Genomic DNA, 17,884 nt, shown 5'->3' on the forward strand with positions numbered 1-17,884 from the left:
ATTGTGGGCCATCCTCTGAGTGCAAAATTCCAAATTCCGCAGGGCCAGGCTGGGCCCAGTCTTCTGCTTTTCCATGAGCATCTCTGGGCCTGCCACACTTAGAGACATGCTGTCGGAGTCAGCCCCAGGCTGCCTTCTCCAGCACCCTGACTCCCCTCAGCTGAGCCTCCCTGAAGAGTGGAGACAGCCTGGCTTCCCTGGTCCAGTTGACCGCCAGGCAGGCCTCTCGGCTGCTATGGAATTACTACCATGTATCATCAAGAAGCCTGCATCACCTACATTTACGTATTTTATTAGAAACCTGTAATCCATAATACTAACGACCATAATGCAATTTCTACAGAGTTCTTCAGAATGCCGCCCCCTAAGTGCTCTGGAGGGAAAAGTGTCCCGGGCTCAGGTACACTTGGAAAGTGCCGCTCATTCTCTTGCCCTCTTGGAGATTCACAACCCACATCAGCAAGTTCAAGGCTCCGACCAGGCCTCGGCCGGCAGCCGTGGTTACCTCTGCGGAGCTCAGTGTTTGCTGAGCACACGGTCTCCAGGTCTAAATCTGGATGTTTTCAAGTCAGGCAGACGTGGGAGTAAATTCTCACTTTCTGGCTGGATGACCTTGGGCCCCTTCCTTTCCCTGTGAGCCTCAGTTTCCTCAGCTGTAACCTGGGCATGATGACCATTGCCACCTGCCAGGGGGGCGCTAAGTGAGGAGCTCTGCGTAGCCGGCACACGGTCACTCCGCAGTGCCACCAGCCAGGGGTGTGGCTGTCTCTGTGACCCGGTTACATGCACCAGGAAGAGGAGGGAAGCGCTAAGCGCTGGCAGTCACCCAGTGAGCAGGGGTGAGGGGTCACTGGGGAGCGTAGGTCTCCTCCACAGTGACACTCTAGGTGCCCCGTACCAGCGCCGACTGTGCGCCGGACCCTGGGCTACGCTCCTTCCTTGCCTCATCTCAACAGAATCCTCCGCCACCCGCAGAGGTAGGGACCACTGGCTCCGTCTACAGAGGCGGGGATGACACCGGGGCCCCTTGCTCTTGGGTTGCACAACACCCAAGGGCAGAAGTGAGATTCAAACCCCCAAGCAAGCTATTTAACCGCCATGTGAGGGAGCCTGGGGGAAGACACTGGCTGCAGGGCTGCCTGGGTACCCCTTGCAGGGCCCGACTGGAGGGTGGGACTTGGACACCTCCCCCCACCTCCCCCGGTAAGGACTTGAAAACTCCTCTCTCTGGCTGGGCACCTAGCCCCCTGCCCTCCCCGTGTCTCCTCCCCACCATCTGCATCTCACAAGGTCATGACTTCGAGCTCCACGGGATGCCTCCTTCAATCACCACAGACACTTTCCGGGACCCTATCACTGCCTTTTACACAAGCACTGGCTCGAATGGGAGTGTTTTGGGTCTTGGCTGTGGCACCCCCCCCAAAGAGGTGGTGGGCGATTTTTGCGGTTTATTTCTAAGGGAGCTGGCAGAGAGGGCTCTCGTTCCCAGCATGCCAGGCTGGGCTGTGTCTGGAAAGGAAGAGAGGCCCATCCAGGACCAAGAGCCACTTCCCTCCCCCACGCTCGCTGTAGAGTCGAGCAGATGGTGCAGGGAACTTCAATAAACCTCCCAGTATTAGGAAAGTAGCAGCAAGTGCTGCGGGCTATGAGGAACTCATCACGGAAGAGGCAGTGAGGCCCTCCTGGGGCTGTTCCTGCTGCCCCGGGGCCTCCCTGTGCTTCCCGAGATGCTCTGTCCTGTGCGGCTTCAGGCCGCACTCGGCGGCCCCTGCCCCCCACCTGCAGCCGCGCCAGGAAAGCTACAGCTCTCATGCAACGGCCTCCGGGCGCCAGGCTCGGCCCTGCCTGGCTTCACTCCATCCTCACACCCGCTCAGACCTCGAAGACCACCCTGCGTCCACCCTGCGGCTGCCGAAACGGGCGCACGGGGGCCGGTGCGCGCAGCCAGGCCGAGGCAGAGCGGGGCTCCACCCGAGCTCTGGCCACCCCCTGGCCATGTGTGCGGGGAAGGGGAGGTGGGGAAAGGGGCAGGCAGATCCCGCCCATCCCTTCCATCCCTCGGGCTGGTGAGCACGCACCTGCTTGAGGATCTGGGCGGCCATGGTGTGGCTGCAGTCGAAGATGATGCGGAATTCCCGGCCCCGCTTCATCTCCTTGAGTAGGGGGCGCGAGTCGTCGGAGTCAAGGGGGAGTTGGCGGATCTTCAGGCGGATGTTGTACCTCGACGGGGCCATGATGAGCTCCTGCAGACGGATGAGCCCTGGCAGGCCCCGGGGTGCGAGAGACACACGGTGCACACAGGTGAACACAGCCGTCAGCCTCCGCCGACTCCGGTGTGCACACAGGCCTGCGGCCTCGGGTCTGCACGCACACACAGACACGGATGCGTGGCCCACAGAGTTCTGTGCGTGTGCGTGGACACGGCCATGTGAGTCCACACACGGGCACCAAGACACTCAGGTACAGTGTGTGTACCAGGCTGTACACACCTGCACACACCCACGGATAGGTATGCACACACGGACACGTATTTGTAGGGACATGCATGTTGATGCGGACATACGACTGGACTTCGTTACCCATGTGAATCAAGGCCTGTGCACACACGGATACATATACACGCATACGGATTCATATACACGCATACGGATTCAACAGTAGGCACAGGCAGCAAGTCCCTCCGACCACGCCTACGCGCTCCCCTCGAAACTAGAGTGCATTTACGGATCTACAGAGCCCAAACTAGAGGGCACCCCTCTTCCTCACCCCACCTATGACGCTGGGAAGCGGGGAATCTGTTTCCAGGATCTGGGCACAAGTGAAGGCTCCAGGCTCAGCGGTACCAACTATGGGACTGTGTAAGACAAAGTGGCATTTGTGTCCCCAACCTGAGGGCAGCCTGTCTCAGTAAACCTGACTGATATTTCTAGGCTCCGTGCAACCACCTCCTCCATGAAGCCTACCCCTCCTGCTCTGTCCAAACAAGACACCCTCTCCCCCCACCTAGCGGCCTCCTCCCTCAGCACCAGCCTCCTCGGGCCTCATCTCACTCCCTCGTCCGGGCATGGGCTCCTTAACCTCGTGGGCTGGGTCCGCACAGCTCCTAGCACAGGGCCTGGCACTTACGTGGCACTCAACCCAAACCACCATGATTGGATTGACTTACTGTTTTTTTCTCCCCACATTGAAAAATCCATCCTCCACCTTGGCATTTTGAAAAACCACTTAATCTAGGGACTTATAGGGAAAACGGAATGTCACTTCCTGGAGACAAATGACTTACTTAGGTCTAATTAAGTTCATTTCCCTCGCTATTTCAAGGTCCACTCTTGCTGACTCCCCTCTGTTTAGCCTGGGAGTAAGCCTGCGTGCTGCCCTTGATACCCCTCCTCACTGCAGGGAGGGGCTGAACCAGCAGGGGCCAGGGTCCCACTGGGCACCCTGCCCACACTCAGGGCTCAGGGTCTGTTCTGACTGAACTGTCCGCTCAGCCACGCTCCATTCCCCCACAAACAGCACTCTGCTTCTCCTTTGGGGAGCCACTCCTCCCCCATGCTCTGACCATGTGGCTTAGGAGGGGTCCATCCGCAGCTCTCGGGGCACAGTGTGTGGCCCCAGCCTGGCCAATTGGCACACACGTTCCTCTAGGCATAGGTAAGGGCTCAGAGATGGGTAGGTGGTGCCAGTTGGTCCTATCAGATGACTTCCAGAAATGATGCCAGAGCAACCGGGAGGAGATACACCCTTTTCCACCTCCAAATAGGGAGGAAGTAAATCTACGCATCACCACATAGAACCTGAGAAGGATTCCAACACAGCAGAAGTCAGGACAAATAGGTCCTAATGATACCCATTTGAGCCTCTGGATCAAATAATACCTGAAGCTAAAATGACTCTGGAACTTTCCAGGAAAGGCAGCCCATCGAATCCACTCCCTCCCCCACTTTTTTTTTTTTTTTTTTGGTTAAGCTAGTTTGCTCTGGATTAAAGTTTGCAACCAACCATTGTAGTGTCCCCTATCTGGACGGAGTCCCCCCACACAGACCGCCTACTTTGAGAGCCTTCCAACAGAGCCTCAGGGTTTCCAAAGCCATTTCTGATACAAATGCCTGGATCTGTTCAGCTTCTCCTTCCTGTTCCGGAGGGCTGGACAGTAGGAAAGCCATCTGGCGCACATCATTCCCCTCTGCTGGGGAGGACAGAGATTGATCCCTGTGACCTAAGTCTCCCGAGGAGCTCCCAAACAAACTTTGCCATAGTCACTGGCATCAGGACCCCCCAGCCCCCTGGAAGGTCCCAGACCCAGGTGTATGGGCTGGCAAAGGCTCTAGAGACCTGGAGTGTTCTTTATCTAACAGCAGCCGCAGTGCTTCCCAATACCAGACTTGAGAGGGAGCAGGAAAGGGCCATCTGCTGGCCTGTGCAAAGGAGGGAGGGGCACACCAGCCTTACCCTCCCTCCCCAACTCACCCCAGGAATTCTCCCTTGGGCTGAATGATGCTGCCCACTCACACCTGTTACCCTGGAAGGCTCCCCGTCTGCACTCTGCTCCCACTCACTCAGTGTTCAGAGTCATGCACGGCATCAGCAGGGACATGAGCTTTGGGGATCCAGGACGCGAGGAGAGGGACAGCCCTCACGCTGGAGCAGAGGCCCCCCGAGTCTTCTTGTCAGCCAAGTGTGCTGCCCCGTGTCATACACAGTGACCCACATTCTCCAGCAGCAAATGTCAGACCTCCTTCTCATCGGTGTATTCCCAAAGGAGACCAGAGGCTGATCTCAGCCCACCCCAGCAAAGCATTAGGCTCTAGGCCGGCCCGAGATGAGCCTTCCTTCCTGGCCGCTTCCCTAATCAGTCTCTCTCAAAGTATCTGCAGTGAATCCCGGTTGTTAGAATCATGCTTTTCACTTACAAAGCACTTTTGCATTATTACCCTATTTAAACATCTCCCTGTCCTAGAAGGGATGTAGACTAGAAACTTAGGTTCCAATGTTACCGACAAAGAAACTGAGGCCCATAGAGGTTAAGTGACCACCCCAAGGTTCTGCAGCATGCCAGCAATGGGTTCAAGATTCAAGACCCCACCTTCTGGCTCCTAGGCCGGGGCCCTTTTCTCCACCTCAGCTTCTCCATGAGGCTGTGGCCCCTCCTGCTTCCAGGGAACTGTACCAACTCTTCTCTCAATGGCATTGACCTCCCTGGGTCATCGCGCAGTCATCCTTATCCATGGGTTCCCAGGTGCACGAAAAAAGAGTTCTCTCTGCAGTCAATTGCAGTGATGCGACCCAAATTCCTCACTCCTCCCTGTAGCTACACCCTTTGCCATGTAACTTTGCAGTGACCTCCAACTGCGGGCAGGTGACCTGCCCCACTCAGGACACTGGGCTCCAGCTCGTAACCTGTGTTGGCCAACGGTGTATCAGCAGGCGTGTCACAAGCAGACAGTAGAAACAGAAGTGCACGCTGGGTCTGTTTTTCTGCACCTCTGCCATCGTAATGTCAACATGGCCAGGCTAGCCTGCTGGTGCCCGTCATCTCCACCAACATCGAATGACCCCCACGCAGGTGAGCGATCCAGCTGAGCCAGCACTACCTCTTGGCCAAGCTAGCCAGTCAGTGACCCTGCAGACCTGTGAGCTAGACACACGCCTAGTATTTGAAGCCACTAAGTTTTGGGGGGTGGATGGTGACACAACATCATTGTGGAAATATTCTAGAACTGGTGTGCCCCCTTCTAACCTGCTAAGAGAACCACGATTTTGTTCGGGTGGCCCAGTGCCAGGCCCCAGAGCTGACAGCTGATTGGTTAAGAGCCAGTCAGGGGGCGCTCCCTTTCCTATCTGACGATGCTTGGGGTAGGAGGCATGGACTCAGTGAGCTGTCCAGGATGGTCTGCTGGTAGATTCCTAAACAAATTTTCCTCCTTGATAAGAGACTTGAGTCACATGAAGAAAAATCCCTTTGGCTCCTGCCTCTTTCCTTCTATTTCCTGGGGTGTCAGCATGTGAGGATGGGCTGCTCGGAGCCGCAGCAGCTCTATTTTGACTGCACGAGAGAGAAAGCCAAGAGAACGGCAGGGCTACTGACCCAGCGCCCCAGCTCTGTCGAGCTGCTAAACCAGGCCTGGAAAGGCCCATCTCCAGACCTCTCGTCCGTCAGAGAACGAAGTGCCTCTTGCTTGAGTCAGGGGGAACTGGGTTGTCTGTAACTCCAGCCAGAACATCTGAATGCACACAGCCCCCCCAAGCAAATGCAGCCAAAGCCTGGTAAGAAGTGCTTCCCACGCCGGGGGGGGGTTTGATGACTCGCACGTCGTCCCTTTGCAATATCCTGACTCTGGGAGTACACCTCTTACCATCCACCAGTCCTCATCAAAGTCATCTTACTATTTGACTGAATCCAACCCTGAACCCCCAGGACCCAACGTGTTCTTGACCAAACCCGCTCCATCCCGGACTCCCGTGTTTTTAAATGTTTGTTAAACGGAATTGAACCGAAAGGAAAATCAAGTTGAATTAAACTTGAATTAAATCCTGGAAGAAAGAGGATTGTGGGCACTGGTAAGGGGGAAGAAATGAAGATGGGACCCCCTCTCTGCTGAGAAGTCAATCATGCTGGAGGAGAGCGCGTGCCCACCCAGAGGCGGCTGGGCGTGCTAGGCCATCCGAGCTGATGGTCCAGGGACTCGCTCCTATCGTCAGAGCAAAGGCACTGGAGGAGAGGGAGCTCCAGACGTTAGCATCAGCTCTGAGCAGCCTCACCGGCACGGCAGCCATCCTCTGCAAAGCCTCTGCCCCCACCCCCTCCAGTCCAGAGGCCCCAGGACCTCTGGGGGGCCGTGGTCCGCGCCAGTGTCTCTTCTGACCGCTCCGTGTCCTGCTATGCACTCTCAGCATCACCCTGTTCACATCCAGCTCTTCCGTCCATCCTGGCCCCAAGTTCTCTTCCAGACAGCCCCTCAAATTCAGGCCTCCTTTGTCCCTGTCTGCATCAAGGCGGCCACCCCCACGTGTCTTCCAGCTCCAGGCTCGCCCTGCCATCCGCCCCGCGCGATGCGGTCACACACACCTTCTGAAACTCTGCTTTCATTGTTTTACTTCTTTGCTCAACCACACTCAACGGGCCTTGGCTGCTTCCAAGATCAAGTGTGAACGGTGAAGCCAGACAGCGGAGCCCTCGCACAGCCTGAAACGCTCTGTTTATCTGACCTTTTCCTCCCACCTTCCGAGCTTGAATATTCTCCCCCCTGGCAGGCTGTGTTCTGGAGGAGGCTGCCACATACAATCCCGCCTCCTCAGTTTTTGTGCAGGATGTCCCCGCCGCCGGTGATGCCCTCACACCTGCTCTCTCTGTCTGTCCACCCTTGAGGCCCCGCTCATGTCTCTCTTCCTCTGGTAAGTCAGCCCAGATTAGGCAAGCCCGCCGGGCTTCCTCTCCCCAAGTGCCTTGCTGCTGACGGTATGCACCCATGCCTTGATTCTTAGCTCTGATGGCCTGGAATGACCAGTGACCTCTGGGCGGGCACTCATGCCCCTATGATAGGATTCACTCCTCCAAAAACGATGGGATTGCCACATCCTCATTCTTCACCCTTACCAGCACCCAGGACTCTCTTCCTGCAATATTTAGTTACAATTGATTTCATCTCGATTTTTAATTCAATTCAGTTCAGTCCAGTTCAACAAGCATTTAAAAATATCTCTGTTGTACCAGGGCCCTGTGCTAAATCCTGGAGGCATGTGAGGCTCATGGTCTGGACAAGGACGCGGGCTCAAAGCCACACAATCCCTTCTAGCAGTGAGCTGACACAGACCATCGAACAGGGCTGCCAGAACGCAGGCAGGGACCTGGAGCTGGGTACTCGTACCCCTCAATGGCAGACACCTCATGCTGGGGCACTGAGCGGGAGTGGGGGCCCCTGCCCTCCAGGATCTCCGGTCTGGTACTTTGGGCATAGCAGGAACTCAATAGACACTTGTAGAAACCTGGGTTAAACAGACACCTTTTCTGAGGGATTCTCTCCCTGGGATTCCCACTCCCCATTAGGAGGTAATCAAGAGTTGGCATAGAGTCACAGGCTGCAGAGAGCTGGAGGGCTCTTTCCAGGCTGGACGCTTTAGCTCTTGACTTGACACATGGGCAGAGAAGGCCCAGATGGGTTAAGTGACTTGCCAAGGTCACTCTCTCTTAAGCAGCCAGGCTAAGAAATGTCTCGGGACTTGAATCTTTGGAAAGAAAGAGGAAGAGAGGAAACAGCTCTGTGCTATTCAGCTAGTAAGTGTCAGAGCCAGCACACATCCCTGCCGTGTGTCCAGAGCCTGTGCTCGTAGCCAGCCCACATTTGCTGCAGACAGGAATGGGAGTCTAAGAGAGCAGGCCGGTGCGGGCATGGCTGTGCAGGGGTGAGAGCAGGTGCTGGGTGCGTGCCGAGTGCAGACATGAGCATGCTACCGGGGGGGGGTGGGCGGAGGTGGGAGTGTGGGGAAGGTGTGAGGAGGGCTGCGGCTGAGTGAGGGGTGAGTGTGGCTGGTGTGCCTGGGGCTGTGGGGGTGTGCAGGGTGGGTGTCCGGGAGTCCTGGTAGGCTCGGGGGCGAGTGTGGACCCTCCCCCGGGGCAGCGGAGTTGGGCGAGCAGATCCTGGGGCTGTACCTCCCTCACCCCCTGCCCTCAGCCCGGCCAGGCCTGGCTACCTACCTGTACTGTCGTCATAGACCACGGTGGCCGATCGCCACTTGAGGTACTGGACCAGGTCGAGGATGGCGTGGCTGAGGGAGGCGTAGTCGGGGTACAGGTTCACATAGAAGGTGTCCTTGTTGTCCAGCGGGTGGTGTTTCCAGCGCAGCTGGATGTGGGGTACCTCCAGGGCATTGCAGATGGACTGGACGGCATTGGTGCAGGAGCCCTGGGACGGCCCGAAGATCGCCACCACGCCCAGGGCCAGCTGATCACAGGCTGCAACGGAGGGAGGGGTGGGGGGAGGTGCGGGGGTCAGTGCTGGGCCTCGACAGGCAGCTGGAGGCAGTGCGCGTGGGGGTGTAGTGATTTTGGTGATCCCCATAAACACAGTGGGGGGAAAACAGCAACCGAAACCTTCTGAGGGCAGACGACTGAGGCTCCTTTTGAGTGTCGGCTTCCTCCTCTGAAAGCTGGGGCTGGAATCGCCCTGCCTCGCGGGAGGGTCGAGCGAGATCACGCATACAAGACCCTCAGCACTGCCCGTGAAACAGAGATGGGGCTTACTGCTAACGCTGTCATCACTGTGCTGAGCACCCCAGCTCTGGACCCGGCCCTGTCCTGGGTGGTGGGGGGAAGGCCGAGAAATAGGTAGGATGAAACACCTCCCTGCAGCGGCTCTGAAACCTCCAGCCCCAGCCTGTTCCCCAAAGTCCAATGTGCTCATCTCCCCTCTTGCCGGACACTGCCACGTGTGTGTCCAGGACACATCTCAGACCGCACGTGTCCCAAACACAACCCTCTCTCCTCCAGCCCCCACTCCTCGGTAAGCCAGCTCCACCTTCCCAATGCCTTGGGCCCCGAACCCTGGCTTCCTCTCGACCTCTCTCGTTCTCTCCTATCCCACATCTCCATCCTGCTGCATCACCTTTGGAAGGTGCCAGAATCAGAACTTCAGAGTCGTCACTGCCACCATCTTCTTCGGCCTGCACTACTGTGGGAGTATCCTCGCCGGTCCCAGCTTCCTCGGGGACACTCCCTGCTTCTTACCTCTCCCAACCTCAGGCGGTGACATCACTCCTTAGAGCTCCAAAGGCTCCAGTTCCACTCGGTCTAAAAGCCAAAGTCCTTATGGTGATGGATAAAGCCCTGCTTGCTTGCGGTTCCTCCCCACCCCTGTCCCACTCCTGTCCTCAGCACCACCTCCACTTTCCTGATGCCATCTCCCATCCTTTTCTCCCTTGCTCACAGCGCTCAAGCCCCACTGGCTTCCACGGTGCTCCTCAAACACGCTAAGCATAATCCTGCCTCAGGGCCTTTGCACTTGCGGGCCCTTCTGGCTGAAGTGCTCTCTGCTCAGATATCTGCATGACTCCCTCCCTCCCTTCCCTCAGGTCTCTGCAGCCATGTGGTCTTACTAAAGAAACATCACTTGCCCAACCCGTAATAAGAATCCCTTTGCAGCCAGACTCCCAAAACCCCATACCCTGCTTTGTTTCTTTACTTATTAAATGACCACCAGAAGTCTTGTTCATTTGTTGGCTTTCTCCTCCCACTAGAATGTCAGCACAAGGCAGCAAGGGCTTGATCTAGGTTGCTTAGCACGGTATCATCCAGGAACAGTACTTGAATAGTACTTACACGTGCTTAAAGCAGTACTTGGTCTGAGCGGGGGCTTCGCCAGCCTCTGCTGGGTGAGTGAGTATTGAATCCCTGCCTTCAAATAGTCTGCATTCTTGGGGGAGGCCCAGGGGCTCAGGCAGGTCGGAGGGCAGATGCTGCTGGGGAGGGCAAACATCGATGGGCACAGCAGGGCTTTACATGAAAGGCCCCAGGGCAGCTGGGGCTCGAAGGGCAGCCATAGGCTCACGTAGGGATTATGCCTGAAAGATCCTTAAAGTGGGACCTTTCAGGGACAGTCAGGGAAAGGGCTCCCCGGAAGCTCTTGCCCTTTCTTCTGGCAATTGTCTCTGATTTTCCTTTGGGCTCCTGCCTTTTCCACTCCCAGGCCATGAGGGCTAGAGCACGAGCCTTAGACGCTGGCCTCCTTCAGGTCCCAGTCACTGGGTTGGAGGATGGTCACGTGACCAGTCAGAGCCAATGGGAAGCCATGAGACCTCACACCATCGGTAAGATAGCACCGTCCCTCTGCAATGGGACACGGGGTGGGGGGGAGGTAAGATCTGGAGGTGCGGTAGGCACCCTGTGCTTGTCTGGGAACGGAAGTCAGTATGCAGGTGAGCAGAGCCAAAGGAGAGGAAGAAGTAAGAGCCCCTGGTCAAGTGCAACCTTGGACCATTGGTACATGAACCAATACATTCTCTTTTTGCTTAAGCCACTTCGGATTTGGTGTTTTGTCCCCTCAACCAGAGGAGCCCTAACTTATCTATCAATACAGGGTCAGCAAACTCACCATCCCACGGCCACAGGAATGATGCTACGTGCACACGTATGAACGTGCGGTGCGTGTTGAAGGGGGTAAGACGCAGCATCTAAGCATCGGTATGCGGTGGATTCAGACACATCCTGTCTGCCCCAAGGGCTTCTGGGAATGACCTACTGGGCCCAGGCCACCGCTAAGATTCGCAGAGCCCCAGACCAGAGTACAAATGGAAGCCCACATACTATGTGGCTAAATATTTAAGTGTTGTTAAGTCAAGCTAACAAACTGTCATATAAAACACCCTGTCCTCCTACCTTGACAAATGCACTTTCCTAACAACCTGGAAAATCAGGTGGGAATGGAGACTTCCCATCCACAGAGATGTGGGGAGGGGTGGCACCAGCTTGCCCCCCTTCCTTTACTGCTAGCTCTGCCCTGAACCATAAGGAGAACTATACTTTCCACATAGACACCCCACTCCTATATCCAAGCTCTGTCCACAGCCCTGCAAACAGCTGCCCTTTGCTCACCCCTGGAAAGGGCCTAGGAGTACGGCCCTGGCAGTATGGCTCTCCCTCTGGAGAACAGCCCAGGGAACAGGCTTGTGCAGGCTTGGAGGTGGGCTCAGGGCCAGCTGGGTAGGAAATTCAGGGTTCTAGATACTTGGACCAAAGACTAGAATGGCAGGGCACAGGTTCCTGGTAGGCAAGTGCCCTTTGTCCCACTGACCCTTTGTCCTGGGAGAAGATGCTGACCAGAGGAGGGCAACGGCAGCCCCTCCAAAGCAGAGACCCAGGGAAAGGGGCCCTCTGGCCTGGGCTAATGGTGGTACCAATGGATCCAGAGATGTAGAGTGGTTTTCAGTTGATCAGAATGGGTGGTCTTCGGGGTATTTTCTCCTTTTCATGGACGTCCACCCCCTCCTCCCTTACTGCCTCCTGGGACCAGGAGGAATTAGAGATGGTATTTCCCCTGAAATTTGTACTTCCCTCAAGAACACCAGAGCATGCCACTTGTGGCCTGGGTAGAAAATACAGCATACTTGGCGGGGGGCTAGTTATTATCAGGAGTCTGCTGGAACCACCTGGAGCACGGGACAGGGCAGCCATGGATGGGAAGCAGCAGGACCAACATAGGGGGCATCTCCTGCGTGACCCTGATTCCTCATGACCAATGCCAGGTGCAGGAGAAGATGCACGGTGGGGCACATGGCACCTCCCTGGTGCTCCCAGAGCTGTAGGACTGGAGCCCAGTCAAGGAAGCGCTGTTCCCTGCTCTTGTCACCCCACAGTCAATAAGCCTCGAGCAGCGCTCTGTGTGAGATCAACCCCACTGATAACAAATACTTCCAAAATAGGAACCCTGGGATTGTCGATAAATTGTCCCATTTCGGGAAGTTCTCTTTTTAGATGCCTTGCCCCCAAGGACGCCATGCCCTGACCTGTCCACTCGCTGCTCATTCATACCGCTCCTCTGCTCCCTGGGTGTGTTGAGGGTCTTTCCAGCTACCCTGTCCCCCTGAGAGCAGGTGCTCCGTGTGGAAGAGACCACATGTGAATCATTTTGTAGCCATGGAGGCTGGATACAACACAAAGGAGACAGTGACAGTGAGTGACAGCTGTCCAAGCCTGGTCACTCCCACTCCCCTCAAGCTGTGGGCCCTCTATAAAATCTACAAGTTTCTCTCATACTCTGTCTCCTAACCCTATTTTGAACCTGCTAGCTGTCCTCTGATGTCCTTGGTTTCCATCCTACGTCTCCTCTCTCTACCTTTTTCCTTTCGCCTCTAGGACCTTCTGATTGATAACTTGGTCAGATGACTAGTATGTTTCATTACCCCCACTACCACCTCCAAGAATCTGCCTTTTGGATTTCCCCCTTTGATATGTTCCTGGAAGCAGGCAGGCAACTACTTCCTACATCCTCACCCTCACCCAGCCCAGCCTCTTAGCTCATGGTCCCCTGCCCAGGTCCAAGGTCTAGGCATCTGGTTTGGCTGAGGCAAGGGAGAGGGGGCCAAACACACGTTATGATTCTGTGGAGGATTATAAGAGCAATCTTGAAGGAGGCAATTTTGATTTTGACATCAGTTGTGGAGACAATGATGAAGGTGACCACAGTGATGGCCATAAGGGCGAAGACCATATCGTTGATGATCATGGGTGTGGCACGGATGAAGGTGGAACTGATAATAATGCTGATGTTGTGGCATAATGGTGGGATGACGATGGGATGGACAATGATAAAATGTCAATACTGTGACAGTCCTGGTCATGATGATGGTAGGACTAATGATGGTGATATAAGCTTTGATGAGAGAGGAGGTACTAACAGCTTGATGGTGATAAAGTAACTGCATGATGATGTTGGTGTTGGTGAAGCCGGTGATGATGATGAAGACCCCAGCACCATGACAGTGACGACGAGTAGGAGGAGGAGGATCACGGGGTGGTGATGCTGGCAAGGGTGTGATGGAGGTGATAACAATTTTGATGGCATCGATGAGACTGGAGATGATGAAGATGTCAATGTCATGACTGTGATGATGGTGGTCGGAATGATGGTGATGATGTCGGCACTGATGAGATGGGTGATGATGAAATTGGCTGTCTGGCAAGTGATGGTGATGATGACAGTAGAGACCATGATGGTGGTGGTGATGATGTGAAGAATGGAGGTGATACCACTGTTGATGGTGATGATAGTAACTGTGGTGATGGTGTACTGGTGTTGACAGTGGTGACAACGGTGGTGACAGGAGGATGATGGCCATACTGGGGTTCATCCTGCCAGAGATGCAGTGATTACATTTTACAGCTGGGTGGCTGGAAGCATCAATTCTGCCTGTCACCTACTTCTCTTTGGCCTCTCTCCTCATCCCTTTTCCTGTCCCCTCCATGTTCCTTTCACCTTCTGAGGATCTCCCAGCCGGGAAGAATGCTGCTGCCCCCGAGGGACCAGGGCTGGGGTCACAGCAGCAGCTTTACCTCCAGATGTTTCCAGGGCAGCAGCCAACTCTTGTTCTGGCAGCCCTGAGCACACACTGCAGTAATTACATTATTTGTAGCTTCAATTTGGAATCCATTTTCTGGTCATTTGACAGTAACTCAATGGTTCACAGTCATTGCAGGAGTCCACGGCCTGAATGCAGCCCCCCTCGCCCCCTTTCCATGGCAATTGTAGTTATAGCAAAAATTATCCCAATCAATTTGTGTCTTAAAAGGAATTGAGCAGCCCAGAGAATAAGTGAAGGCAGAGGAGCCTGGGGAGTGCTGGGTCGATTCCAAGTCTGCTCCGGTCAGGCTTGGAAGAAAACGCAGGCTCTCTCTGAGTTGCTGGCTCAGGCACCATTTGGCAGTCACTCATCTTTTAATTTTTCACAAAACATTTAAAAATAAAGACAATAAGTGAAAGTCCCTTTTCATGGGGAAAGGCCTCTTGGGCCTCCTGTGGAGGGAAGGACTGATTCGAGCAGAGCTGGCGGGGCATGCCATGCCAGGCTCCATGCGCTGCGCCCATTCCTCCCACGTGGCCCAAGGTGGCTGGATCCAGCTGTGACGGCAGAATGGATCATTCTCATTGGGTTAATTAGAACTAAGCCCAAGGTCATCCCCTGGAAGAGTCCTAATGAGGCTTCAGAGGAATACATTTTCAAAAACTGAAGATCAAAAGAAAAAATAAAGATCATGGGAACAAGGGATTCCCCCGAGGGATGGAGCGTGCCTACGGGGGAGCACGATGCAACTGCAGAAATGCCTCCAGGGCCAGACAGCGCTGGTTCGAACCCAGCAGGGTTCTTTCTCAGGTATAGTGTCTATGGTAGGGACACTGAGGGAAAGTGATAGCAGAGAGGAGCCTCTTAGACTTTTTTTTAATTGAGATTGAACACAATATAGTAAAGTGCATCAATTTAAGCACAGGCTTCCATGAAATTTTACATGTAACTGCATCCATGTAACTATGACTTGGATCAAAGTATAAAACATTCCTAACACCTAAGAAGGTTCTCTCTTCCCCTTTCTAGTTAATACCTGCTGTATGCTCCTCCCTCCCCCAGAGGCGACCACTGTTCATGCACTTGACATTATGCCTGCGAGGCTTACCCATGATGTTTTGTGTAGGAAGAATTTTTTTTCTTTTTTTTATTGCTAGTTCAAATTCCGTTGTCTAACTATACCCCAATCTATCCATTCTCCTGTTGATGGACCTTTAATTTATTTCCCGTTACATCTGGCTGTGATCAATAAAGTGGCCAGGAACTCCCTTGCAGGCATGCATTTAGCTTCAGTGGACACTTCCGAACTCCCCTGAGAAGTTTTCACTTCACTTTTCTCACCAAAAATAAACGTCAATCCCTGCTTGCCACCATACAGAGAAAATCAGCGCGAGCCAGATATAGAGCTCACCATGAAAGACAAAACAACAGAGCTTCTAGAACATAGGAGAAAATCTTCATGGCTCGAGGATAGACAAAAATAGAACACAAAGGCATTAACCATAATGGAAAATATTGACAAATCAGACTTCTTTAAGTTAAGAACTTTGTTCCTCAAAAGATGCTGCTAAGACAGTGAGAAGGCAAGCTTGTTTGCACCAGATGCATGCAACGTGGAAGCCCCACAAAGGCCTCCCACCCACCATAGACAAAAGACTTCTACAAGTCAACAAGAAAATGACAAGCAGCTCCATTTTAAAAGTGATTGAAAGTCTCAAAAATCACTCCAGGAAAGAGAGGATTCAAATGATCTCTGAGCATATGAGAAGACGCCCAAAACCTCTGGTCACCAGGGAGTAAAACCGCAGTGAGATTCCCGCCACACGAGCCACCACTAGAAACTAAACTGACTTTATCAAGTGTTCGTGATGGCGTGGCATGGTTCCCACTGCCGCGCGCTGTCCGAGGGGGCTGGTGCCAGGACTCTGGAAAGCCGTCCAGCTGAACACATGTCATCCTGTGACCTCGTACTTCCACTCCTGTGTGTCTACCCACCAAAAAATGGGCATGTTTGTGCACCAAAAATGTCTACGAGCATGTTCCTAGCAGCACTGCTCTCTGGGCCCAAATGGAAACCACTCAAATGTCCAATGATACATTTGAGTTTTAAAAACTGTGGTGTATTCGTATAACAGACCACTACATAACAATGACTAGATTCCGGTTGTCCCCAACAGCAGAGATGGATCTCACTGGTATATTCCACACACTGCCCAAGGCTACGCACTGGTACTCTATTTATGTAAAGTTCAAAAACAGGCAGAGCAGCATATGTAAGGCACTGGTCATTAAAACAACAGTTCTTTAGGACAGCAGTGAAGAGGCAAAAAGACGTGTAATCTAGCAGAAGATACGGACAATAATCACATAATCACACACACACGCACGCACGCACGCACGCACGCACGCATCCCTGGACCACGGTTGTGAAGGAGAAGTCCAGAGCTTCATGAGGTGAAGACCCGACCTTGTCTGGGGACTTGGGGAGGGCTCCCCTGAGGACCTAGACAAATGGCAGGGCAGAGGTGGGATAGGGAAGGGGCTTCACAAACAAAGAGAACAGCAGGTGCAAAAGCCCTGAGGTGGGAGGAAGCGTGGCTCCTGGAGGACCACAGGCGGGGCCGGAGCCCAGAGCCTGGGGGAGCAAATAGCACAGACATGGCTGGAAGGTCACATCTGGGCTAGAATGGACAGGGCCCCAGGGCTCTGATGATTTGGGGGAAGAACAACTGGACACACGAACCAGGGTTTTAAGCAAACAAGTCACGTGGGGGAGGGCAGAGGAGCGTGGCTTTGGTCACGTGGCCCAGTCTGGCAGGACTTCCGGAGTCGGATGTTTCTGTGTCAGGTTTACTCACCCACTGCCTGGCAGTTCCACGTCGTATGGAACTCTAAGTTCCCGCTGGAGAAAGTGCCTCAGAAGACTCTGGACTTCTGCCCCGGGCTCACTGCTGGCTGGGGCAGGTCCCCGCACTGACTCGCAAGTGTGCTACTGAAGAGCTGACATATTATTTTAGTGACTTTTAGAAAAAAATGGACAGAATACCCAGCCTAGCCCTTTGGGGTCATCATGCCCACATAAACCTCTGTTCTGATTCCAGGCGTTTGTTCTGAGTCCTCACCTTTTCACTGAGCATTTTTGGTTGAGTTCAGTCACTTTCTAGCTGGACGAAGCCAGGCAGAGGCTGCCAGCAGGGGACTCTCAGTGGGGAGGTGGATATCTGACTACAGTGTTGGCCACAGGGCATGCAGAGAGAGAGCTGGGAGGACGTGGGTAGGGAGGACGGCAGGCCAGCACAAGGAGAAGGGTGATGGGCAAAGGACCACTCTCCGAAGCTAACAGGATGGGGGTTCCTCTAGTCTGTCCGCAGGCCAGCTCTGGGACCCAGGGCAGGGTTATTGTGCTCAATGTCAGGGATCCTGTGCCCTCCAGCTTACAAGGCATGGAGAAGCAGGACCGATGAGACAGGGGCCAGCAGTGGAGGAAGTGCCTGTAGAGGTGAGGCCCTTAACCTCATGGCTCAGTGGGTAGAGAGCAAACCAGCCAATGTAATAAGAGCAAAGTCCAATATGGTACCTTTTATGTGCCAGACACTGTTCTGGGCACTTCACAGAAATGTGTCCATTTTGTAGATGAAAAAAACTGAGGCACAAGGTATTTTGTTCAAGGTCACAACTAGTATCAGAATGGACAAGGTGCAAGGCTAGGCAGCCTGGCTCCAAGCTCATGCTACCCTGCTTTTCTCTGCTAAGATGTTTACCCACAATGGGGCTTTGGGAAACAGAGCCAGCTACAGGAAGCACCTTGGCAGGTCTATACCTAGGAGCCCAG

General features: G+C 54.2%; 1 protein-coding gene across 1 annotated transcript in view; it reads right to left on the reverse strand.

Annotated features, from left to right (window-relative positions):
* The window catches only part of GRIK3 (glutamate ionotropic receptor kainate type subunit 3), a 217,464-nt gene that overhangs the window by 69,917 nt on the left and 129,663 nt on the right, over nucleotides 1–17,884 (reverse strand). The window contains exons 3-4 of the mRNA XM_034649429.1: nucleotides 8,696–8,953; nucleotides 2,079–2,260 (exon numbers count right to left, since the gene is read on the reverse strand). Coding sequence (XP_034505320.1) covers nucleotides 2,079–2,260; nucleotides 8,696–8,953 — 440 coding nt within the window. The remainder of the gene's footprint in view (nucleotides 1–2,078; nucleotides 2,261–8,695; nucleotides 8,954–17,884) is intronic.

Source organism: Ailuropoda melanoleuca, chromosome 2 (assembly GCF_002007445.2).
Source record: "Ailuropoda melanoleuca isolate Jingjing chromosome 2, ASM200744v2, whole genome shotgun sequence".
Taxonomy (NCBI): domain Eukaryota; kingdom Metazoa; phylum Chordata; class Mammalia; order Carnivora; family Ursidae; genus Ailuropoda; species Ailuropoda melanoleuca.